Source organism: Polypterus senegalus, chromosome 1, assembly GCF_016835505.1.
Source record: "Polypterus senegalus isolate Bchr_013 chromosome 1, ASM1683550v1, whole genome shotgun sequence".
Classification (NCBI taxonomy): Eukaryota; Metazoa; Chordata; class Cladistia; order Polypteriformes; family Polypteridae; genus Polypterus; species Polypterus senegalus.
The window spans coordinates 214,787,996-214,815,221 of NC_053154.1; the positions used below are offsets into that span (position 1 = coordinate 214,787,996).

The 27,226-nt window shown below is 38.6% G+C and overlaps 2 protein-coding genes across 8 annotated transcripts in view; one reads left to right on the forward strand and one right to left on the reverse strand.

Moving 5' to 3' along the window:
- Positions 1-27,226, forward strand: part of cdh23 (cadherin-related 23) — a 1,363,918-nt gene that overhangs the window by 250,707 nt on the left and 1,085,985 nt on the right. The window lies entirely within an intron of this gene.
- Positions 3,520-4,954, reverse strand: LOC120539073 (zinc finger BED domain-containing protein 4-like). The gene is made up of 2 exons (XM_039768807.1): positions 4,436-4,954; positions 3,520-4,172 (listed from the first exon to the last, which is right to left on the reverse strand). Exons 1-2 carry the CDS (start codon positions 4,843-4,845, stop codon positions 3,641-3,643), a joined length of 942 nt encoding a protein of 313 aa, XP_039624741.1. The 5' UTR covers positions 4,846-4,954; the 3' UTR covers positions 3,520-3,640.

A 27,226-nucleotide genomic window follows, 5' to 3' on the forward strand; every position in this document is an offset into this window, starting at 1 on the left:
CAAAATTATGTTATAGGATATATCAGTTCCTTTCCAAGTTCTTGCTTATTTAAAAAAATGAATTAGTGTGTTTTAACTAATATTAATAGTTAGATGGGGGACTTATTTCGATTGCTTTTCTCCTTACATAGGGCTATATCAATACTGATTTTATTCTAGTATTGGTGATTTTGTGTTAATAGTGTAAGTGCTGTATTGGATGGACCTGCTTCCCGATAGGGATGGAAAATGAATCCTTACCAAGGCAGCAGGCCATGATGGAAGAACTGCAGGAAAGGGCATACAACCTGGCCAGATTGATGGTGGATTCCTGTCCCATTTGGGACAAACAAATAATGAATGGAATATTCCTTCCCCAGTATAAAAGACAGGAGTGCTTCTGTGGTTTGGCCCCAGTATGGACACCCACAGGGAGACCTGGGAATTGGAGTTTTGAAGGGCCACCCTGTTGGGATTCTTGGGTGCTGCAAGGGGTCACTATGAGGAGTAAGTCTCCATGTTTTCGTGGACTTCTGTCTGACCTAGAATTTCTTCCAATACAAAACACCGTAATCCTGGAAGTACTCTCAGGTCCAGCATAAAAGGAGCCATCCCATTCATGAAAGGTGAGCTGGAGTTAGGATGGAGTGAGACAACGCTTGTGGAGGATGATGCAAAGAAACAAATAAAATAGTGTGTGCTGTATTGTTGAATGGAATCCTGGAAAATGTATTGTTGTTAATAAATCTTTATTTAATAGATCTTAAAACTGTCTGTGAGTTGTGTCTGAAGTCTTGGAACCAAGGCGCCCCCTGGTGGTCACAATAGTTTTTGTTTTTTTTTGCTAAATATTGGGTACTAGTCTATTGGGTATACTTTCAAAAATTGCTATGTTTAACAAAACTGAACAACATTTGTTAAGAGACCCTCCACCACTACCACACATCAGTGGATGGCATTTTACATCACTTAAATTGTAGTCTTCTGTGGATGAAAGCTATCGAGCCACCACAAGCTTGTTTGTGCTCCGTTTACAACTACATGATATTGTAAAGTACTGTTAAATGTGCTTTTGATATAGTCTAGTATAAGTAATTGCATTCTATTATTGCTGTTATTTTTGAATACTCATTTTCTATAGATTTTATTTGAAGACTTACTTTTACAACAAAGAAAATTACATTACATGCAATTGAGTCAAATGTAACAAACCTGAATACAACCCCCAAATATGACTTATTGTTACAAAAATATTTAATAAACAAACAACTGACTCTTGGATGAAGTAATGTAAAATGTGAAATGCTCCTTCATATCAGTTAATTTAATCACTGAATGCATGCACATATAGGGCCATTAAGCATTTGGAAAATGATACACTTTTAATAATTTTGGCTCTGTGTGCCACCACAATGGATTTGAAATGAAGGAATCAAGATGTGATTGAAATGTAGACTTACAGTTTTAACTTAAGGCGTTTAACAAAAACATTGTATGAGCCATTTACAAAAGACAGCCATTTTTATACATGGTCCCCCCATTTTCAGGGGCTCAAAAGTATTTGCACACATTAACATAATCAAGAATATAACAATCATTTTCAATACTTGGCTGAAAATTCTTTTTATTCAGTGCTTGCCTGAAGTCTGGAGCCCATGGCCATCTCCAGGTGCTGGGTTTCCACTTTACTGATGCTTTGCCAGGCCTTTATTGCAGCTGTCTTCTTGTGTTGCTTGTTCGTTGGAGTTTCTGCTATCAGTTTTGTCTTCAGCACGTGAAATACATGTCCAATTGGGATGAGGTCAGTTGATTGGCCTGGTCATTGAAGAATATTTCACTTCTTTTCCTTGAAAAGCCCTTGGTTTGCTGTCACAGTATGGTTTGGCTCATTGTCCATCTGTACTGTGAAGCGTCGCCCTTTCAGTTTTGCAGCATTTGTCTGAATCTGACCAGATAGTATAGCTCTGTACACTTAAGAATTCATTGTGCTACTTCTGCCAACAGTCATATCATCAATAACCAGCAGTGACCACTTCCCCTGGCAGTCACACATGATCATGCCATGACACCACCTCGCACCATGTTTCTACCAAATGATGTGGAGTGCTACAGATCATGATCCGTTCCTTCTCATCTCCATACTCTTCTCTATCCATCACTCTGGTATATATTGATCTTAATTTGATTTGTTCAAAGAAAACTGTTTGAAAAGTGAACTTTTTTTTTTTCTGGCAAAGTTTCCTTCCTATGCTTGAGACTTACCAGTGGCTGACGCCTTGTGGTAAACCCTCTGTATTTACTTTCGGGAAGTTTTCTCTTGATTGTAGACTTTGGTGATCATAGGCCTACCTCCTGGAGAGTGTTCTTGGTTTGATCTGAATGCTGTGAGGGGGTTCTTCTTTACCCAGGAAAGAATTCTACAGTCATCTAGCATGGTTTTCCAGACCTGCTGGTGTTGCTGAGTTCACCAGTGTGTTCGTTCTCTTTAAGAATGTACCAGATGGTTGACTTGACCACTCCTGGTGTTTCTGCTGTCTCTCGGATGGGTTTGTTTTGTTTTCTCACCCTAATGGTGGACTGTTTTTACTTGCATGGACAACTCTTTGAACCTCATATTAAGAGTTCATATGAAAACAACTTACCTATGAAAATTCCACACTTGGAATCAACTCCAGACCTTCTACCTGCTTAATAGCTATGGAGCAGCATGGCAGTCAAATGTTCAAATACTTTTGAGTCCCTAAAGATAGGGGGACCATATATAAACATGGCTGTCATTTCTAAATGGCTCATATGATATTTCTGTAAAACTCTTTGAATTAATGCTGAAATGCTCCACTTCAACCTGTAATTATTTGTTCATTTCTAATCCATTGTGGTGGTATAGACAACCAAAATTATGACAATTGTGTTGATGTCCAAAAACTTATGGACATAACTGTATATTTTACACCATGTGTACATATTCTAACTTTTTTATTTTAATTATTAAATTCTACATTACTTCCCATCTTTCTCATTTTATAAGTTCCTTAGCTGAGTTCCACTGTAAGTTGTGTAACTATCTGATAGATTACTTTTTGTTATGTATTGTTATGAGTAGACATGGCACGATACCACTTTTTTATGTCCGATACCGATACCGATATTGTGAATTTGGATATCTGCCGATACGTCACAAATCCGATACAGTCATTGAGTCTTTTTTTAAACAGAAAACAAAAATTAATGCTTTCAAAAAAATGTCCAGATACATTTTATATACCTCAACACAAATACAGAAATCATAACTGTGATATAATAAGGAAGAAACATTGCAAAGAGAACATGGTTTAGTAACCGCTTCTTTTTATTTAAATGTCCTCAGTTTTAGCAGCATTTGACGGACCAGCACCATCCAAAAAATCCAAAAAGACAAGAGCAACTGTATACGAAAATAAAACATAAGATGACATAAAAGCTTAGTATCTAAAGAAACATTAATAATGAAATTCAAAGTGCTTTTTAATGCCAAACCAACACAGGAACTGCAATTTAAAATAATGCAACATAAAATATATACTTTAAAAAAAAATCTAGAATTGACCCTTACTTAATGGTTAACATAAATATACACCTACAGTGGGATGTCTTACTGAACTTGTGGAACTCTTTTCTTGCTTCACTTTAACATAAGGGGTAGGTTTTTCTTTAGAAAGATCAGCATTTCAGCCTTCTCAGCTGTCAGCCTGCTTCTCCTTTCATCAATAATGATGGAGGCTGTACTGAAGAGCCTCTCGCTCTCCACACTTGTTGAAGGTGCACAAAGAAATTTAGCTGCTGTACAAACCAGAGTGGGTAATCTAGGCTGGTTGACTTGCCAGTACAACAGTGGATTGTCTGAGCGCTGAATAGTTGGCTCACTGAGGTAGGTTTGCACTTCAATACATGCACTTGAGGTGGTTAACTGAGGAGCAGGCTCTACAGAGCTTTCCTTTAGGATTTCATCAAAAATACTTTCAAGTCTGCTGTGGCTTGCAGTTTCCATCCGTGGAGTCTTGCTTGCTGGTTCCACAGCAGCTGATTCACAAGATGTCCCCTCTGCTGGCTCTGAGGAATCTGATGTGCTTCTTTTAAACACTTCCTCCATCTTTCTCACCTCTACGATCAAAGCTGCTTTTGCCTGGTTTGAGATTTCTACACTTGTGAAGTATCTGGAACGATAATAGCCAAACCACAATATTAAGAGATTATTATACTGTTGGCTGATGAAATATTACAATTTAACTTAACTTCCTCACAGTCAAGTGTGGGATTTGTGAGTAAATGTCTTTAGCTCTCTCTCACTGACACACACACACACACACACACACACACACACTCTCTCTCTCTCTCTCTTTCTATCCCATTCTTTCTCTCTCTCACCACACACTCTGCCTCTCCCCCACAAACGCACACATTAAAAAAAATTCCATACCTGTCTTTATATCTTGGATCCAGCAGTGTTGCAACTGCATATAGTGGCTCAGATTCTACATCTTTGAAGCGTCTGTTAACAGCCTCGAGAAGGGTGATCTTCATCGTCCTTATTCCCTCGTCACTTTCATTTCGTCGAGACAGAACGCGCTTAAGGACGCAGACGATGGGGATAACATCAGATGCTGATGACCATGAGGAGCTTACCTCCCTTGTCAACTCCTCAAAGGGGGCCAGAGCTGCTACGATCTTTTCAAGTAGCCCCCACTGACGTGCACACAGTGTGGCTGGCAGGTCATGCTCCGCGGAATATGCACACAAGGCTCGTTTTTGAGCGATGAGGCTCTCCATCATATAATATGTGCTATTCCACCGTGTTCGCACATCTTGTACCAGACGCTTCGGTGGCATATTGAGCTCAATTTGAATGTTCTCCAAACGTGAATATGCAAGTGCAGAGTGCTTAAAGTGACCCACTATTTTTCTTCCGACAGCCACTGCATCACTAATACTACGTTGCGATAACAGGTCCCTCATTCACCACGAGTTGCAAAGTGTGCGAAGCATCCTAAACTTGGAACTCCTAGTCTATCCATTGCCTTTATTACGTTGCTGCCATTGTCTCGTAAAACAACATGAACTTTGATTTTTGAAATTTTCCATTCATTTAACATTTCCTCTATAGCTGTAGCGATGCACTCTCCTGAGTGTGAGCCACGAAGCTGCTTAGCGTGCAAAACTGCTTTTTGCAACTTAAAACTTGAGTCTATCCACTGTGCTGTTAGACCTAGCAAGGACAATGGACACACGTCTGAGCTCCAAATATCTGAGGTCAAGCTTAAAGCGGGAACGCTATCCAAGCATTCAAAATGAACTTGCGCACTTGTTTGTACTTATCTGGAACGGCTGTCTCGGAGATAAAATGTCGGTTTGGTAGCGCGTAACGAGGCTCCAAATGCTCCATTAAGCGCCGAAACCCCACATTCTCAACAACAGAAAGGGGCTGGTCATCAAGCACAACAAACTCGACGATTTTCTCTGTTATCAGCTTTGCTTTGTTGCTTTCTGGAGGGAGTTTCTCGCGTTTCTGAATTGTTTCAAACAGTGTTTGTTGATGCGACACCATTTTCTTCTTGGCGCTCGTGGAATTAATAAATTCCGTGTACTCCTTTCCATGATATTTCTGCAGGTGTTTAATCAGATTCGTTGTGTTAAAGTTTCCAACTCTGCTACCACCCCGCAAACACTTGTATTGCATAAATTACATTCGGCAGTCTTGGCTTTTTCTTCTTTGAGTCGAAAGTAACTCCAAACTGCTGACATGTCGGCAAGTCTCACACGCAACAGAAACTCTTATCACGTGATGCATGTCCCAAATCACGTTATGCATGCGGTAATTATTTTCCGTAATTTTAAAGGATCAAATTAAATTTTTATTGCTTCCGATTTCCGATCCAGTAATTTAGGTCAGGATCGGACCGATACCGATCCAGAATATCGGATCGGCGCATCTCTAGTTTGCTGTGTGCCTGGAAACAATTACTATGGAGGGTGTGCAAGGATAAAAATTGGCTTTTTGGATTGATTTTTGTCGAAAAGCTGTACAATCAGTCCTTTTCATGTAGTACCAGGCACTTGAGTGAAATGGTTCTGTTACATTATATATAAACATGCAGACACAAATATGCTTCAAAACACATACACGGCTAAGAGAGGAGAGAACCACCCTGCTCTAAATACAGACTGGCACACACATGTACAATTCACAATCAGGAGAATGCAGCTAAGATCCTTCTCTAAACACCCATCAACTTGCAACATGCTGGTTCAGCATCATCCTATGATGGTTACTTACTTTGGCACTTGCCATGCTGTCAGATTGTTTTAAGGTAGAAAAAAACTGTCACATTCATTCCAGTCAAAATAGAACTCTATCAGCTTAAAGAGCTAGTTGGGGTTCTAACTGGGAAGTTCTGTTTTCTCCGCTGCAGGTTTGCTCCATTTGAGCTCTACTAGATTCACACTAAACTGAACATCACCATCTGTAGTACAGAGCCTGTCATATCTTTACTCCTTGCAAATCCACCTCATAGCACTAAATTAATTCTCTTGTGCACAAGATTTCCATTTTTCTGTCAGAAGCCCTGCTTCTCTGTTTTCCAGTCATTTCTCAGCACCTCACAGCACTATTAAGGACCTGACCCCAGAACTGAAGACTTCAATCTTTTCCTTTTTCCCCACTGGTGATTCAAACTGCAGGCAAAGGGAATGTAACACATTACCTAAAGACAATTTTTAGAACATTGGTTCCTGTCTTATTCATGATTGAAAAGCATGTCTGCATTTTTTTGTAAGTAAAATCCAAAAAGACCACAAGGATTAAAATGGGATTTTGACATGCCACCTGTAATGATGATACTGCTGTCTTGTCCATCCAATGAGGCTGTCTGGCAAACCAGAGACTGGCAGTCTCACTGCTGGCACCAAAATCTGGAATGAATGGGTGTTATGAGAGGGTTGATTATTAATTTTTTGTGACATCTTTTTGTTTCAATTTATGAAGTTAAGCACTTGTTTTGGTGGTTTCTTAAGCCTCAGATTTGGGAACTCCCGTTAATTTTTTGATACAAAATTTAGTCTTGCTGTTATGAATTATTTTGCACCATTTCAAAGCCATCTTAGTTATTTACGATTTTGTCTTACCATTATTAGGGCAGCACCCATATTGTTAGGGGGATCAGAGGTCGTGTCCTGCATTAACAACGCAGCAGGTTTAAAAGGTCATGAGACCATTTCCTAATCTAAGTTTGCAGATTGCAAAAACCTATTTGACACTTGATTATTCTCATTCATTTTTTTCGCTGCTTAGTTTCTGTTTGGTTTTGATACATGCCTGTGATTTTCCGATTTCAAAGTTTGCTTCATCTCTGGAGTTTGAAACTGTCTGGTAGATCTTACAGTTTTTACCCTTTTCTGATTCTACGAAACATCTTCCTAAAATAAAAAGCTGTATTGCTAGCTTTCTATCAGCACAATGGGCTTCACTGTCTGTTTAATAGTTTTATACAGTATCACCAACACACAGTCATATGGACAGGAGCAGAATAGCAATGCCTCCAGCAACTCTGTGAAGGCAATCTCAACATAGTTAAAACTATACATATGAAGAAGAGTAATATCCAAACTATTACCAGTCAACAGTCTTAGTACTGTAATAACATATTTATGATAAGCTGATTGTGCCTTTTAGAATAATTTTATATTATAAACATTGGTTTTGTTCCTGAGAAAACTAGGACATTCTTTTAAAAGTTGTGGAGCCTATCTCAGCTAGAATAGGGCACAAGGCAGGAACAAACCCCAGATGGGAGGCCAGCCCATCAGAGAGCAAACAGACACACACACACCCCAGGACCCATGTAGTATCGCCAATTCATCTAACCCGCATGCCTTTGGACAGTGTGGAGGAGACCTACGCAGACATGAGGAGAACATGCAAACTCCACACTGGGAGGACCTAGGACATCAACCCTGGTCTCCTTACCGTGAGACAGGAGCATTGCCTCTGTGCCACCCTTCCACCAAACAGCTCCTTGCACTTCCTTGTTTGTACAATCATTACCTTGATTCCTAGAAGCCTTGTAAAAGTTTAGTTTTCCAAAACTATCCCACAGAAAATCATACCCTTTAAATCTCTTCTGCTGAGTTGTAGCGGTCATGGGAACTCTAAGATTCACACTGTCAAAAGATGGTGATTTTGTTTACTTTATTGTGGAGACGCCAGGAACACACCCAGCCTTGACCCGGCACACACCCAGCACTATTAGTTGCACAATGAATACATAGATGACAATGAAATATGTTAATCAAATAATGAAAAAAACACACAATTTAACCAAAACCACATAAGCAAAGGCCTTCCCCAGCTCCCCAACTGTGATAATAAATTACAATACTAACAGCAAACAGTAAACACTAACGACAATGTCCAAAACTGTCCAGTATAACAGAGAAAGCTGAAGATGGATAAGTGAATGAAGAACCCTGTGAACAGCTCTCTGAAAGCAATGTAACGTTTTGTCCTACTAGGTTCCTGATACGGTGTGGGGTCTGAGATGTTGAGGAGCGCACCCTTAGACGAAGACGTATCCAATCAGTACGAACTCACACAGACAGGCAGGCACAAGACAGAACATACATCCAGACAGGAGGTCAAGTCGTAATCCAGTTGTGTGTATGAGAAGTGTTAGCAAACAGACAGATGATTGTAATTCCACCTGGCCTCTTTTTGAAGGACCCGCCTGTTCAACCTTCTTCCCAGCAGTGCCTGCACCCCCAGATGCTGTCCAATAGCGTCCCTGGGGCCACAGGGAGATGTAAGATTTTTTTTAAGTACCAATGCTACTTCTGGGTGAGATACAGTGGTTTATAAAGTGGTGATTATTGATAGAACAATCAATATATTTACACTTCCACGCATACAAACACAATGAAATTACAAGTATAGACTGCTCTGTCTCAAATGCATACACTACCATTTTCATACCACATTACACTTGTAAGTTCTCACTGTAAATTGTCACAGATGAAAATTTAAAGTGTGATTTGAAATAAATAAATGAGCTGATTTTACAGATCAAAGTGGGGGTATTCCTAAGTTTTTGCTGTTCAAGAGGATCTATATTTTCACATCACTAAAATAACATATTTGATTGCATTGAGTACATGAGGACATGTTACACACAGACACACTTACTCTCTCATTTTTTTTTTGCCTGCACTGCAATACACACACTGAGACAGATATGCCAGGGACTTCTAGTTTCTAATTCAATTTGCAAAAATTCATAATGAAAAAAGAAATAGTTTTATCTCAGTTAGTCTCTTGGAAGCAATGCAAAAAGCAAAGATTAAAATGGGAATTAAAAAAGACACTCTGCCTTTTGTTTTGCCCTCTGTAATGATGATCCTTTCTGTTGTGTCAATCCTGATGAGCCTTCCTTGGCAGAATCATTATTAAAATATGTGTTTCATAAAATAACAGTTCCTTTTTATAGATGATTTTTTTTTACATGGGTGCTCACATTTATACATACAACCACCCTAACCCCAATATGTTTACGTGTGTTTGGCTAGACACACACACACACACGACCATTCTCAGCCTGGCTAAATGCAGCTTTTGTTTTCTGGTGAGTGGATTGTTGTTGAATATGTTATTGATGTCCCACTCAAGCATCAGTCATTTATTTATTTATTTTCTCTTTATTTGAAATCGATAGCCTAAAAAGAAAGACACAAAGTCTTAAGATTTCTTTTTCGAAAGTAAGCAATTCTTCTTCCTTCTTTGCTGTTGTACTGGAATGGCTAAGTCGTTCTCCCGCACCCGCTCGGCTGCACTCTGGCTGACGGTATTTTACCTGGTTTTGTGCAATTTATTCAGTTGATCTGCTCTGCTCTGGGGAGTTAAGAATATATGAATGTGAAAAACCAGAAAAGAGGTTGTTGATCTAAAGCAAAGAACTGCTGTAAATGGAATGAATAAATCTCGCTTCTATGAGGACAGTTTAATAAAAGAGTGATCCCTTTAGCAGTCATCTGTTCCTGTGTAACTAGATGGCATTTGTATTATGGCTAGATTTTCTTTAGTCAACTATATTATGAACACTGATTTATTTACCTACAAGGAGTGAATTTTATTGTGGATATATATGTTTCTAACAGAGTATTTTCACTTGATGCTCAAGATGGACAGTGTCCATTTAGTTAAGTCTAAACTATTTTAATTGCCAAGTGTGAATTTTGCTGTGTGCATTAGTGCACTCAGTGATGAAGTGGCACCTTCTTCAGTGTTGGTCCTTACTTCGGCCTGATGCTGCCAAGATATAATTCCTCATGACTATGAGGTATTGGTATGACAGTACCGGTAAGGCCATACCAGAAATTTCCTTCATGTTTGCAGACTTTTAAAACATTGACATTAACTTGACTAACTAATAATTATTACTGAGACCTGCAAATTCATGCACTGTTTGTGCCACAAACAAAAAAAAAAAAAACAAAATAATGAGATCCTGGTGTCTGGACCGTCTCTACTGGCATCAGATCTTTGTGATTGGATCTGTCTTTATTATTGTCTGACAAAAAGCAATGACAGAGATTAGTGGTGAATAATCACCGTTAACAGATGATAGCAGATAGCACATTAAAAATGTTTGCAATTATATTTTTAACGCAACCCCTAAATGCATAAATTTAATGCAATCAATTTGACTGTGCTTCACACTAAATGAAATAGTGCCAAATTAATCCAAGTCTATTAATAGCATAGTGTGTTTTTTTTAGATAATGATCTTCATTCACACACACCAGTAGAGTCACCACTTTTCCCTTGTAATGCAGGATCGTCCCGTATTGGAACCTAAAATACATCGTACCTTATTGACTCCGTAAGGGACATGTTCGACTCATATTTTCACACACATTATTTCATTTATACACTAGCTCTTCAAAGTGCAGAGAATAACATGAGGACAGTTAAAATTAAACCAGCTATACAAGTGGAATGAATGAGTCTCATTTTTGTGTCACACTAACGGTGCAAACAGAAAAGCACTGAATGCTGATTGAGAATGCCATGATCAATGTCATTATTGCCACTAATCTGTGGTCACATATTAACATAAAAAAATCACTTTGTGTAGTATAGCAAAAGTCAAGAACAAGATGGTACACAAAGGTATGTCTGCTAATGCAAGTTTGCCCTTAAACGTAAGAGGCTGTTGAAGTATAGATCTGAGTGCAAGACAGAATGTCTGTGGGTCAGCACTGTTCCTGACAATCAATATATTTGTGGTGGAGCTTTTTTGGTCGCTCATGGTGGAATATCTGACCTGAAACAAGATGGTGCAGGTCCTACTATGCATGTCCAAGCAGGGGAATCCCTCAATTACTTATACCTCACTCAGACTTCCTTTAAGCATAAATGGCATTTTCTTGTTCTTTAAATAATTGTATATTACCTGCTGTATCCTATATTATAACCTACATAGCCTATATTATACTGTAACAAATAAAACTAGGCAATAATCAGTGCAAATTGATCATGCTAATATTCCATCTACTTGGGCTGAAGGTTAACATTGTTAGACTTATTTTATAATTCATAAATGATACACTCTATGACAATGTGGAATTTCAAACATCTCAGTAAATAACCGTATCAGATATATATTTACCGTATATACTCACGTTTAAGTTCTCCCACATATAAGTCAGGGCTTGATTTTACTGTATAATTTCCAGTATTTTATAATGTCTGTTGTATAAGTCAAATGTGGAAAACTCACGCTATTGGTCCAAGAGATTGATATGCTAACGCCCACATGAGAGAGGAACCGCGGAGCACACTGCCTTTTTTCTATGTATTGTGCCTACGTGACCACACAGTAATGCCCAAACTATTCCAAAGCGACATTTGCACTGTTTTGTGTTTTTTGTATCTCACACCCTCATACATCTTTACCGTAAAAGCATCCCTTATCTACGATGGAGCGTTCGATCAGAAGAAAATATGAAGCTGGTTTTACATAAACAGTTGCTGAGGTGGCGAAAGAAATTGGTAACTGCGCTGCTGCAACAAAATTCAATGTGTCTGAGAAACTGGTCCGAGATTGGAGGAGGCAAGAGGATGTAAAAAAAAAAAATTAAGTGTTGCATTTTTTAACGGGATCTGATTTTATGATAGATTTTTCCGGTTTCAAGACCCAACTTATAAAAGAGTATATACAGAAGTTTTTTAAGCCTATTCTTTGTCATTTAAATGCCTAAGATATGCATAATATTTATTATTATTATTAACTAAGCTGTTTTGCTATAACGGCAGGTTATTCATACAGGCGTTTGTCATAAGGCAGGCTGCAGTAAGCTGACCTAGGACAACTTCTTCTTTAGGAACGCGTCTGTTAGACACAGGAAAGATAATCTTTCCTTCTTAAGGACTCCTCCGACACGTACACAAAACAGAAACGGTTGGCCAATTTTTATAATACAAGATGAAATGCTTAGGTGAAGGGGGAGGAAGAAAATATAAAAAAGCCAACTGAAAAGTGGAACTTCTTCCTTGCAACGCATGAATCCGTCTACTCACCGGTGCCTGAATAAAGACTGAGTGATTGAACTATTCCTGTCTTCCTCAGGTGTTACTTCCACACACCTCAAGTTTAGAGGCAAATGACTTTGAGGTGAAAAAATGCAAGCCATAATAACACAGAAAGAAAATGCAGACTACACGCATTGCATGACTCCAACACAAACTTATGGTTCTATCTAGCAGCTCTGCTAACCACCTTTCATCCAGGAGTTTGCTGGATACTACACGACTGGCAAAGAATTAAGAAAGATTTTCTAAATGTGACCCATGAATCAAACCTTTGTTTGAAACAGAGGAAGCATAGTGTCGGCTTGTTTTCCTGTGAAGTGCAAGACGTGCTCATAAGGCTGCCTTGATGACTGTCTGGAGGTCCTCCTCAGCGGCAAGCGAAGATCAAAATACCTCACAGCCCTGTCAACATGTGCTCAGTACCATTAAAGTTTTTAAGGGCGCAAAAGGTATTGGACTTTTTGTGCCTGTTTACTGCCTTGCATTGAATAGCATTGGTTTTGAAAAGCAAAAACCTGGAATTGCAAAAATGTGATTAAATAAACAAAACAAAAAAAAGCAGTCTTTATTTTATTTCTTAGATAAACGAGCTCTAGCCATCCAATCCCATTGCTATACTGGAAATTTCAGGTTGGACATGCACACACACAACCAAGGATAAGCTTTGAACACTGCAGAGTCAATTGGGGTAGACCTTGCGCTGGAAACAGGCTTGCAACACCCTGCACAAAAGCAACTTAAAATGCTACAAAAAGCTATATTTTTCTAGTGAAGAAATTATGATGGAAAATTACTTAAGAAGTCAAAGGTGAGGGATTGTTAAAACATTTTAATAGTAAACTAAATTACCTTATTGGTTATTTTGCACAACATCTGGCGAGGTTATGTCCCACTGGCCTTTAATGCAGAAAGAGCACTGACAGTTAACTAGATTATCCTGGCTTGAAAATGTTATGTTATTTGTTTAAAACAAATCATTTTGACATACATTTGCATTTTTTTGCAGTTGTTCCTGAGTAAAGTGCCTGTATGACTTTGACCAGACGATTAACTTTTGTCACAATCATCGTCATCATCTAGTTAACCGAATATTTTCTTAGTTTACTCAGGTTAACTGGTGTGGAACAGAGTGACTGGCAGAGTCCCAAAAATAGCTTGTGTGTCAATTAATTATAAACAAAAGGCAAGAAAATGAAAAGATGCATGGTGGTACTAAAGCATAAATAAGGCACTTACATTAAGCGGCATTCCTTTCCTTTTGAAGACTAACCAGGAGCTCCATCCTGTTGAGAGTTTGGGTCGCGATGAGACGCCTTCTTCTCGGAATAAGCTTTTTATATGGTTCAGCACGGGAGAGGTGGAACCTTACAGGAGTGATGGAGTGTGGCAGTTGATGTCCTGGGCCGTCTTCTCTGAACCGTGGAGGGAAGAGAAGACAGTGAGTGACAGCGTCCCCTATCACCATGAGGTGGTACTGCATACATGATCAAAGCTGGCAAAGTGGTACTCAGGCACACATACATAACACTGGTTACTACCCAAATCTTTTTTTCTCAACTTTGCCTGGGCAAGAGTCTAATCCCTCCATCCTTCTCAGATCTTATAGCTGTCTACCCTTCATCGGCACTGAATAACTGATTGATTCTACTATACAGCACAAGCAGGTTAGAAGTATTTGCATGGATGTTTTGGCCAATTTTTTTTTTGTGGTTGCAGGCACAGAGTCTAATAATCGCAATTTTTGTCCCTGCCATTATGTGACCAAATTAGATAATAATCCTGCACTTTGCTTCTAGGAATATAAATTAAATCTAAAAAAAAAGAAAGATGATGCATAAAAGGTATTATAAGGCATAATTTGATAACATTACTTATTAGTGGCTTTTTTATGAAGCATTTGTTCTGCGACTGTAAATGTATTAACATTCAGATGTGTTTTATTATAGAAACACTGGATAATGCTCTTTATCTAAGATGCTTTTAGAATATTTAATATAAGTTCTAGTAATTTTCTGAACCAGTTTGTGGTCAAAAATGGAGGCGAGCAGTGGTTGCACATGTTTTCACTTCTGCCCCTTAGCTTCAGAAGGCTAATTTTGAATCTCCGCACACTCCATATCTGTATAAAGTTTGCATGTGCTGGAAGTTTTCAGTTAGTTTCTCTGATTTTAATCAGTACTGCCACTTTAAATGAGCATGGCTGTGTGATAAATGTGTGCGGTGGACTTTCACTGTGTGTATTTTTTGTGCCTGCTGTGTGCCTACTGCTGCCAGGTTAGGCTTTATCTACCCTTCATTACCCAATAACTGCATTCGACTAATTACAAAATGTGCAAATTGGTTATAGAGAGCACAAACTTATCCCAGCAGCATTGGGTGCAAGGCAGGGGCCAGTCAGTGATGCAAAGTCATTCAATCACAGTAGCCTATCATATTTTTTCATATTTTGTCAATTCAGAGCAATGTACAGCATGTGACAGAAAACCAGAGAACCTGGAGATATCCCACATAATAAATATATAATAATATATAAATTTATTAAATGATTATATATAAATTGTACTTTTTCTAGATATGTTATTAAAAACTATATAGCCTTGTAGTCCAAGCAGTCAGTGATACAATTTGCATGCAGACAGTTGCACATAATGGGCAACAAGTGAGTAAAACATAATTGCAAAGTAACAATTCATTGCTGTCTAATGTGTAGGTTGTTAGAACGTGACACTTTAAAACCTTCTGAACCTGTGATTAAGGCATTAAGTGGTGGCCTTTGAAGCATAGAAATAGTTTAGCATTCTAGAATGTTCCCATATCCATTTTTGGAGATGGTAACAGTTTTCAGGGGAGAATGCAGATGTTACATGGGCAAAATGAAGACAGTTATGTGTGTTTAAGTATCATCATCTGGAAAAACAGACAACTACAAAAAATTAGGATTTCTTCCAACTGCTCCTAACAAGTTACAAAGTCCCCTGGCTATCACAAGTGATCGTGACACTGCTGTTTCTAGTGGTGTGGGCCCCTGGCCTCTTAAATGTAATTTTCGGGCTTAATGAAAACAGGACTTCACAAGACTAGAAATGAACACCAGGACTTTGCATTAGTGCCCGCTGTCTGCCAGTACGTGACACTGAAGATGGTAAGCTATGGAAAATGGTTTGTGCCAATAAGGTGATGCAGCCAGAATTTGCAGTAAAGAAATGATGAGATATTGAGGTTTGAGTGTTTGGATAAGCAACTACAGTATAAGCTTGGGTTTTCATACATGGTGGGGTAATTGGCTTTGTTTATTGGACCTTAAGTTTGTTATTTCCTTTAATATAATGATTTTTTTTTTTCAATTATAGTGTTTAGCCACTTTTTCACAGTGTTTTCTACAAATTCTTTTATTATAAATATGTGTATTACATTTAAATGTTTGCAGACGGTTCTTATACTGTAGGCTACTTTAGTCTCATTCATGTCATATTGACAGCTAAAACTGTAATGTTAAAATGGTGACACAGCATGCAGGTTTACAGTCACACACTGGATGTGTACTGCTGCATCCACCGGTTTGGTTTTCCTTCACTCCTCTGTGCTCAGGTTTGCTTTGTTTAGGTCTTCAGAGTGCTGTTTCATGTCCTGTACATAAATGAGTCATCTTGATTAAGGTCACATTTCATAGGCAGATCTGTGCACAGCATGCACTCGGGTTTCGTTTATCTAATTCAGTGTGAAACTTCTAACACGCCACATTTGTGGTCACTAACAACAATGGTATTTGATTCTGAAAACAAGTCTGTCTGGGATGCGTAAAGTAATTCTAAGGGAGTGATGATGCCTATCATGTGAATCCTCATCATTATTGGTGTAATAGACATTTTCCAGGTGTCAAAGACGAGACAGAGCTACAAAAAGATTTGGAGCAGCCACCCGTATAATTTTTCCTGGCTGCAAAAGAGTTGAATTGTGTACAGGTTCGAGTCCAAAACAGAACTGTCTTGATGAGGCAAAGATGGTGGTTTTAAGGGAGAGGAGAGGGAGTGGCATCATCAGGGCCGAAACCTGAAGTGAAGTCATTGGCCACGGAAACGGAAGTGATGTTATCGGGAACAGGCAGAATTACCCATAATCAGTCTGCAGTGAAAAGAGAGAAAATTGTTAGCCCCCTCTGAGTGTAATAACCCTCATTCAGGCCCTTTAGCTGCCTCCCATGTGCACATGTGTGATGCAGGGTACCCTTGTTGGTCAGTTGTCCCCAAATCTTTTTCCTCCAATCTTTGCAGCCTTGTTCATTGTTTGATTTGAGACCCATTCTTTTTATATATCTAGCATCACATCCAGCCACATCTTCTTTGGTCTCCATATGGACCTCATCCCCGCCACCTCCATTTTGTGGCACTTCATCTTCTAATTAACATGTAGCCTTTAGCTACCGTTGTTCAGACCACCTTTGTCTCTTTTTCTCTATAGCACAACACCTAGTCTTTATCTTCCTTTCACTCCATGATACTCCATCTCTCTTCTTTAAGACTTTGCTTCATGTTCCACCACCTTCTGATGTTTCTCATTCCTGTACAGCAAGCTACTCCTCTATGTAGCTTTAATAAACTTCTTCATTCCATGCCAAAGTCCTTATTTTATGCTCATTTGTGAATAACAATGTTATATCAGAAAGTGTTGCCAGAGTGATTACTGGGTAGAGATTTTTACTTTGTATTTATACCTTTATTTGACAAGCAAGTCCCATTGAGGTTAAAATATCTTTTACAAGAGAGATCTTGCCAAGGTAGCAGCCATACAAAACTCACAACATAGTAAAATACAACATATACAATATACAATTTAATATACAACATGTATTCCATGTAAACATATATAATGTAAAATACAGCATATACCATGTAATATACAATCTCCACAATTAGGTAGTGTCACACACATACACATGGGAGGCAGCTAAAGGGCCTGAATGAGAGTAATTCCATGTCAGACCAGGGGGTGGTGGAGTGCACTAGCTCTTTCTCTTACTTCTCTGTAGACCAGTTTATGAAAATTCCACCTGGCCACAATGACATCACTTATGGTTCTGGCCCTACAGATGACATCACTTCCTCCGCTCTCCCTTAAAGCTGCCAACTTTGTTCTACCAAATCAGTTCTGTTGTGGACTGCAGTCTGTACACATCTGTACCTCATTTTTGCAGCCAGGAATAATATAAGAGTGTCGTGTTTATGGCAATAGCTACTGTACATAAACACACTAGCCTCTTAAGAAAAACAACTACATGTCTCCTTCACTACATTTTTATGATACCCTTAAATTCATCAATGGATAATATAAATGTATCTAATTTTATACCTTTCTGCAAGTTATTTCATGTCCATGGTGCATAACAATAAAATGCAGTTGTCCCCAGATCGGGGGAACCACTTGGAGGAGTGTAACTGGTAACTAATTAGCTTACTAAAATAAGCTGGAAGATTACCCAAAATTGCTTTATAGATAAAAATATACCAATGTTGTCTACCAGTGGTCAATGATGTCCAACCCACCCAATTATAAAGAGTGCAGTGATGAGTAAGAGACTTTGCATTTGTAACGAAATGCAGATACATGGTACACTAAATCAAGGCTCCATAAGGTGTCTTTTTAAAATTCTTTCTTTTTAAAAGCCATTCTTCACTTTCGGCTTCCTAACTAATGTAGCTATATGCACATTAAGATGAAAGTTTATTGTCTATTCATATTCCCAGATACTTATATGAAGACACCCTTTCGCTAGATTTACCATCAATCGCAAAAATCCAAAAATTATCTTTCAACTGCAAATGAGCATTTAAAGCCAAAGCAGTCTGTTGTGATTGAAACACAGTCTGAAGCTCTTTCAGTGCCTGCATTATAGAAGAAGCATAGGTATAAATAACAGTATCATCAGCGCAGAGATGTATTTTTGCTTGAATATCCTTACCCAGGTCATTTATAAAAACAGAGAACAGAATAGGACCCAGAATGACCTGGGAGACATTGTTTATGTCTAAAAAATCCGATTTGTGGCCCTTTGCTTAAACACACTGTGCTCAACATACAAAATAATTTCTGAACCATTTAACAGCATTAGGACTGAAAGCAATATTCCTGAGTTTGTTCAACAACAATTCATGGTCCACTGAATCAAATGTTTCAGAAAGATCTACAAATAAGGCCGCACAAACCTGTTTTCTATCCCAGGCACCAATAAGATCATTTGTCATAGCCATAGCAGCAGTAATAATACTATGGCCAGGCCTAAAACCAAATTGTATCAAGTAGGAGCTGTTTTAACTGCACGTTTACTTCAAATTCAAGGATCTTAGCTAAGATTAAAAGTTTAGAAAATGGGCGATAGCTATTCATATCTGACTGGTCTTCACTTTTAAATAGGGGGCGAACATAAACAGCTTTCCAAACTTTAGGTATGAAATTAGATAAGATGAGTAATTGGTTCAGCAATAACAGAGATATTCATGGGTTCACCTTTAAGAGATAGTTGCAGCAAAGTATCATAAAGTGCAGTGCAAGATTGGGCTGTGTGTTTGAAAGCTGATCTACATGTGATACCAAAAGAGTTGAGCATAGCACTTTATTAAATAGTCCAAGAGTCAATTTTTCAAACCGGTTTACCCCAGTTCAAAATCATTGGGGGCAGCACTGGACACAAGTAGGGAACAATGATGGATGAAGTACTAGTCCTTCGTAAGGCACACTCATTCATTAAGGTCCAATTTAAAAAGATCAACATTAAAGGAAGTCAGGAAATGTAGAAAAACAAATAAAACACTTAGATATGGTGATCCTGGCAAACATCGTGACGACAGTAGCCATTTTCATTCCCACTTAGTTTAGTTCAGATAGATTCTAGATGATTGTAATTTATGAAGTCAGAGATACCATTATGGCAAGAAGCCTGTGCTCTTAAATTGATGTCAAGATTTTGCGTGACAGCATTATATCACTACAAAAGGGACTGCAATGTAATAATGAGACTCCAGTGAAGATCAGCAGCAGGGGCAGTGTAGCCTAAAAGGTTGAATTTGAAGAGCACTGAGGCCATATTAAAGACAGAGGACACAGAGATGGATTTATGTGACATGATCATTTAGTACGGAGTCAAAAAAGTCAGTCTTCACAAGCTTAGTTGACATTTGTACGTTAGTAGGCAGAAATCTTGCAGAAGCAGCAGCATCTAAAGGTATAAGGAACAAGCTTTCTGAAATCACTAATGTGTTTAGCCTCGGTCATTAATGACGGAACGAAGGTTAATGTATGTTATGTTATTGAGTTTAGAAATAATAGACAGGCTCATTAAATAACTCTTCAGTTTGATTGATTTTTTTCATAACTGTAAAATGCCTGACCATTGTGCAAAAGTGCAGAGATTGCAGTTTAGCCTCATAGTATATTAACCTTTGTTATAAAATAAAACTCAGATTTTTATTCTTTTACCCACGTACAATCAACAAATTGCTTTATTAGTTTTAGGCTAAGATTCCTTATAAAAACAAATGGAAACAAACTGTATACAGGGAGTCGAAAAAAGCTGAACCTACAGAGTGGTCAAAGAGTGGCCATGTTTTGTACTTTTTCTGTTCCAAAGGCTCAATTTGGGGAATAAAAAGAGAAACTATAAGATGGACAAAAATGGAAAAAAATCAAACCCTTTGTTTGAAACCTTATGGGAAAAAGATTCCAAAAAATTCAAGTGAGTTCTTATAATAGGCAAGTGTGGCAATCAGAGAGTTAAAGCAACAGGTTAGGAGTTGCTGTAACAGCAACCATCCTCACGCTGCTTCAATATTTCATGTCACTTAGAACTGCGCTTCTTAACCCCCATGCTGAGGAACACCCTGTGGCTAGCAATGTTCTTCCAATAGGTGTCTTAAATAGAAGCCAGTCTCTGATGTCATAACTTCAAATGCATAACTGTTTTCAGCAATTCTAAATTGGCTCTTGGGTAAGCGTACGCGTGAGTAGACCCAGGGATGGACTGGCACCACATCCATGATTAGTTCTGGCCTCACGTCTGCAGATGACAAGACAGACTGTGGCCATAGCAGCCCAAACTGGATTTAGCAGGTTTCAAAACAGAAGGATGAATTAATGTACAGAAGTCAACTAAGCCTCACACTGCTTTTGCGACTTCATTTAAGTTCCCTTGCTTTTTTGATTCTCAGCTACCTTGTGGCAAATAGGCAGCAAATATTAAGACAGTGGGAATATCTGAACATGAAGGTGCTTGACATAAAATAGCTCGTCACTTAATATGCTTGTAATACAGAGAAAAAGTAAACTGATGATTGAGGGGTGAAAATGTTAATTTCTAAAATAACCATTGTGGTACCACTTAATTAGGCACACCTTTCTAGCTTCAGATACTAGGTACTACATTATGCCTGCACAATTTTCTTTATAATATCACGTAGTTGTTGAACATTTTCAGGTGACATATTCATTCTGTAAACCTCCTGTTTTTCGTGTCACCCCAAAGGTGCTCTGCTGGGTTGAGATCTGAGGACTTTGCGTGCTTTTGGAATAGGCTGAAGTTACTTTCATGTTCATGGAATCAACTTGAGATGATTGTGCTTTGTGACATCAAGTTATTCCGTGATGGTCACATAAGGCTCAGTACTATTATGAGGCCAATGTGCACCAAGGTTATGTTCTCCACACCATTACACCGTACAGTTGCCACAAAGTAGGACGAAGCCATAGATTGATCCTGTTTACACCAAATTCTTACTTTGCTATCTAATGTACATGTTGCAGCAGAAAATATTTGTTAGACCAGCTGACATTTTTTCAATATTCGATTCATTAACTTTTGGGTAATTGTAGGCCCATTGTAGTCATACAGTTAGGTCCATAAATATTTGGACAAATACAACTTTTTACTAATTTTGGTTCTGTACATTACCACAATGAATTTAAATGAAACAACTCAGATGCAGTTGAAGTGCAGACTTTCAGCTTTAATTCAGTGAACAAAAATATTTCAGAAAAATGTGAGGCAACTAAAGCATTTTTAACACAATCCCTTTATTTTAGGGGCTCAAAAGTAATTGGACAAATTAAATAACTGGAAATAAAATGCTAATTTCTAATATTTGTTTGAAAACCCTTTGCTGGCAATGACAGCCTGAAGTCTTGAACTCATGGACATCACCAATGCCGGGTTTCCTCCTTTTTAATGCTCTGCCAGGCCTTTACTGCAGCGGCTTTCAGTTTGTGGGCCTTTCTGTCCAAAGTTTAGTCTTCAACAAGTGAAATGCATGCTCAATTGGGTTAAGATCAGGTGACTGACTTGGCTATTCTAGAATTTTCCACTTCTTTGCTTTAATAAACTCCTGGGTTGCTTTGGCTGTATAGTTTTGGGTCATTGTCCATCTGTATCATGAAACGCCGCCCAATCAATTTGACTGCATTTATCTGGATTTGAAAAGACAGTACGTCTCTGAACACCTCAGAATTCATTCGGCTGCTTCTGTCCTGTGTCATGTCATCAATAAACACTAGTGTCCCAGTGCCACTGGCAGCCATGCACGCCCAAGCCATCACACTGCCTCCACCGTGTTTTACAGATGATGTGGTATGATTTAGATAATGAGCTGTTCTACATCTTCTCCATACTTTTTTCTTGCCATCATTCTGGTAGAGGTTGATCTTGGTTTCATCTGTCCAAAGAATGTTTTTCCAGAACTGTGCTGGCTTTTTTTAGATGTTCTTTAGCAAAGTCCAATCTAGCCTTTCTATTCTTGAGGCTTATGAGTGGCTTGCACCTTGCTGTGCACCCTCTGTATTTACTTTTATGCAGTCTTCTCTTTATGGTAGACTTGGATATCAATACTCCTACCCCCTGGAGAGTGTTGGTCACTTGGTTGGCTGTTGTGAAGGGGTTTCTCTTCACCATGGAAATGATTCTGCGATTATCCACCACTGTTGTCTTCCATGGACATCCAGGTCTTTTTGCGTTGCTGAGTTCACCAGTGCTTGCTTTCTTTCTCAGGAATATTGTAGCAATTTCTCGGATGGGTTTTTTCTGTTTTCGCAGCTTAAGGATGGCTTCTTTCACCTGCATGGAGAGCTCCTTTGACCGCATGTTGTCTGTTCACAGCAAAATCTTCCACATGCAAGCACAACACCTCAAATCAACTCCAGGCCTTTTATCTGCATAATTGATAATGACATAACTTGCCCACACCTGCCCATGAAATAGCCTTTGTGTCAATTGTCCAATTACTTTTGAGCCCCTGAAATAAAGGGATTGTGTTCAAAAAATGCTTTAGTTGCCTCACATGTTTATGCAATCTTTTTGTTCAACCCACTGAATTGAAGCTGAAAGTCTGCACTTGAACTGCATCTGAGTTGTTTCATTTAAAATTCATTGTGGTAATGTACAGAACCAAAATTAGAAAAAAGTTCTCTCTTTCCAAATATTTATGGACCTAACTGTATCTTCTTGTTCTTAACTGTGAGATAAGTATTTGTAATGTTTCTATTAGCTTGTGTGAATCTGGCAGTTGTCCTCTTATTAACAATGCATTTTGACATATACATCTACCATTTATTGAATTGTTTTTACCTATTTCACACATTAGGTCCCATTTACACTTGAATGTTGTAAATTATTAGAATCATCAGGCACTTCTTTGATGTTTTTAGGTGGTTTTCATGTTTTTAAGCATTTATGTGCACTTTCAAAGGAACCCTTTAATCATTTTCTGGGTCTAGATGTTGTGAGTGGTAGTTGTGTCTCCAGAATGTCTTCTATGATCTTAGTGCTTTTAATTCTTTTTTAGTCACAGGCATAACTTTGTGAGTAAAGATATTGGGTCCACCCAGTTCTGCAGCAAAGGGAGTATAGAGCACAATTTTGGACACTCTAAGAAGAACTTGGGCAGCTTCCGAAGGTTACACACTAAGCATATAAGTACAGTGTCCGCTAGAGAGGGAGAGATTAAGCACATGCATGTGCATAGTGTGCAATCAAATGAAAAGAACTTAACGGACAATATATTCATATGAGTGATTTTGGGATATTCTGTTTGAGTTCTGACATGCCAAATAAATACTTAAGTTTGAATGGACATTAAGAGACTGTGATGTATGAAAATCCCAGGAGGGTGGATGTTACTAAGATTCCAGAATCACCATGTCTGGTACCAACAATCCTGCCATGATCATAGATACATATACCTCATGTCTTGCACATTCTCAGGTACCAATAATAAATAAACCTCTTGAATATATCTGCATGCTATTTAAAATGAGTTATGGCCACATTATTTGAGGAGCGTACTATTTGCATTAATGAGCAGGTATACCTAATCAGTGGCCACGAACTGTGCATGTTTGTGTGTTCAGTGTAAAATATATGGCTCTATTTAAACAGTAACATACAGTATGTACAGTATAAGTGGTGACTGAGTACAGATGAGTCTATTGGTTTGTCATGCTTTAAAGTGGTTTATGGTAGGCCTTGCTATGAAAGGTGGCTATCTTGATTGTAGTGATGCACCAGTGCAACTCAATGTCAGGATCCTGTCATTGTATCTCTAGTTTTGTAACCCTATTTAGCATTTATCAATTTTCTAAATGTATGTATTTCAATTGTGGGTGCTGAGGAGGCAAAACGTTTGCTGGCTTCATCTCAGTGGAAATCTTGGACACATGCTACACCAGCACATATGCACAAGCATCCACTCACTTGAGGCCAGTTTACTCACTGTACAGGGAGCATTTCTGTTAATTTTACTATAGTAGTTATATAGGCTTGGAAATTAAATACAAATTCATTTATTAACTTCACTTCTTGTGTCTTATTTTTTGTTCTTTTTTTAATTCAAAAACTGGGCACTCCTCTGAGTTGACATTTCTGATTTCTTTTCTTCCCTCTGCACCTTGCCTTTTGGCTTGGTGAAATTTATCACAATGACACCTCCAAGGAATGCATGCACCCTGCCTGAGACCGAGATCTGAAAGTGCTGCCCAAGCGTGGCTCTTGGGGCTTTTTACTCCCCCCGTAATAAAGAGAGCTGGTTGGCAGCTTTCTGCTCTCAGAAATATTGACAGCATTTTTGAATTTAGTTACATATCAGAACAGAATGTAGATAACGTATGCATATTTTGCACATTTTCAGATATATAAATAAACTAGACTAGAAAAAATGAGGAATGTGTGAGATCTCACTTTATTTTGTAGGAATTTGCATTGAGACCACCCAATGTGCTGTGTTCCCAGTTTTGTAACCTCTTTCTTTCTCTCGGATTCTCATTTGCATTTACAATTAAAAACTGAATTAGGGAACTTTTTTTTTTGTGAAATTCAACTCAAAACTTGTGAAACTTACCAATAGAAAAATAATGCAGTTGAAGATGGTTTAAATTCTTGAACTGAATTAAACATTCTGACTGCTTCCATTTACAGGCTGCACATTGTGAATGCTTTCTTTAAATGAATTTAACTCTGGTTTGTTGGCTGAATTTTATGCCATTCCTTTTTCTGCTTGATTGTTGGAGAGACCAAAAAAGAATAGGTATACAAAAATCTACATTAACTGAAATCCCAAAAACCAAAACTAAAATAAAATCATAAAGTTCCTTATCTTGACTTCTAACACTTCAGGAGTCTCATTAACTGAAGGTTATTTCCAGCCCGGCTTCTTAATGCCTTCTGGGGTTTATCTCACTTCAAACATTACCTTCACACGGAAGCTCATTAGATTTTAGCGCTATGATTTTAGAGAAATTTATGTTTGCATGCCTGACTTGAAGTAATGAACCTGTATCACTACTATTAACTATCCATAACTCATACAAAGCAAAGTTTGGATCTCCTTGGCTGTTCACTGAGCAGTGCTCTTCACTATCACAACTTATAACAAGAACAATGACTCCTTTTCACAACATGCCTATCACGTTCCCTAACTCCAAACAGTAATGAAAAAGGGTTGTGTTTTTAGTTCTGTGTATCGAACAGGGGCACATGCTCCCTGGGAATGTGTTCTTTTTATAATGGCAGCTTTCACTCCTATAATGTAATATACACAGTTACATCTAGCACATACAGCCGAAGAGAAGCCATTGGAAACAATACAATTTTCTTACAGTTCTTCAGTAGGGTGTTTGATGCTTGCATTTTCCATCTTTATAGAAGCCTGGAGGCATTTTTCTTGGCACAGAGTTGGCATCACAGCTGTGCCAACTAAGCTTCTGGCCTATTACAACTCTGACAGGCCTTTTTTTCTGATGACCAACACCATGTTTGGGTTAGGGTTTAATTTAGTATGAGGTGTAGGAGAGAGTGAGAAGGCAGAGCGAGTCCCAAAATAACTAGAGTGCCAACTGGGCAAAACCCCATTTAATTTACAACAACAACAAAAAAACATGTATTAGCCTCTAGTCACCTGCTATTGATGCTTTCTGGCTGGGTCAGGCTATCGAGCAGTTTAAGATAGTTGGGCACTCGGCTCCAAATGCGATGCCACCTTCCGGAGATGTCTCTCTTTATGCTATTTGGACTTGAAAGGGAGGGACTTCTTAGGCTCTGTTGCCCTCAAGGAATGGTTTCTCAGTGATGTGAGGGATAAAGGAGACAAGACCATTGGTAGCAGCAGCCCCTTTTGTTCTGATTGGTACTGCATACCTTAGACAAACCTGGAATCAATAAGAAAAGCCAAATTGAAAATTTGGCATCAATAAACACTAGTGTCCCAGTGCCACTGGCAGCCACGCACGCCCAAGCCATCACACTGCCTCCACCGTGTTTTACAGATGATGTGGTATGCTTTGGATAATGAGCTGTTCCACGCCTTCTCCATACTTTTTTCTTGCCATCATTCTGGTAGAGGTTGATCTTGGTTTCATCTGTCCGAAGAATGTTTTTCCAAAACTGTGCTGGCTTTTTTAGATGTTCTTTAGCAAAGTCCAGTCTAGCCTTTCTATTCTTGGGGCTTATGAGTAGCTTAAACCTTATCAACTGCAATTGATAGAATCTGACACAATACAAAAAGTTCATGATGGCTTATATGGGTAGTTTAAACATTCAAAGCACAGCACTCAGCTGTTAGTCTAGTTGAAGCTAAGGTCAAATGAACATGGACACTCCGCTCCGTTCCATTGTTGAACAAAGCGCCATTATGAAATGTCTGCGGGCAGAGTGAGTAAAACCTGCTGAATTACACCAAAGGATATAGGCTAGTACGAAAGTGAAAACAGCATGACTCAACGAAAAGTTTATGAATGTGTGGAAAGGTTTAAAAAGGGAAGAACAAGTGTTGCCGACAAATGATCTGTTCGACCATGAGTCAACATCGACATTATGAGAGTCTTCACCAGTGAAGCCTGATGGATTACGCTGTCCACTGTTGCTGCATATTTAGATATCAGCTGTGGTTTTGCACATGTCAGTGCATTGCAACTTGGGGTATCGTAATGTTTGCACAAGATATGTATCCAAACAGCTTACTGATCTGCAAAAGGCTACATCCTTTAGTAAATTTCAGTAGGTTTTGCCTCCTCTGCCCAAATAAATCTCACTACGTCATGTTGTTCAACAGTGGTGGAATCCCGTAGCGAAGCATCCTTGTTCATTTGACTTTGGCTTAAATT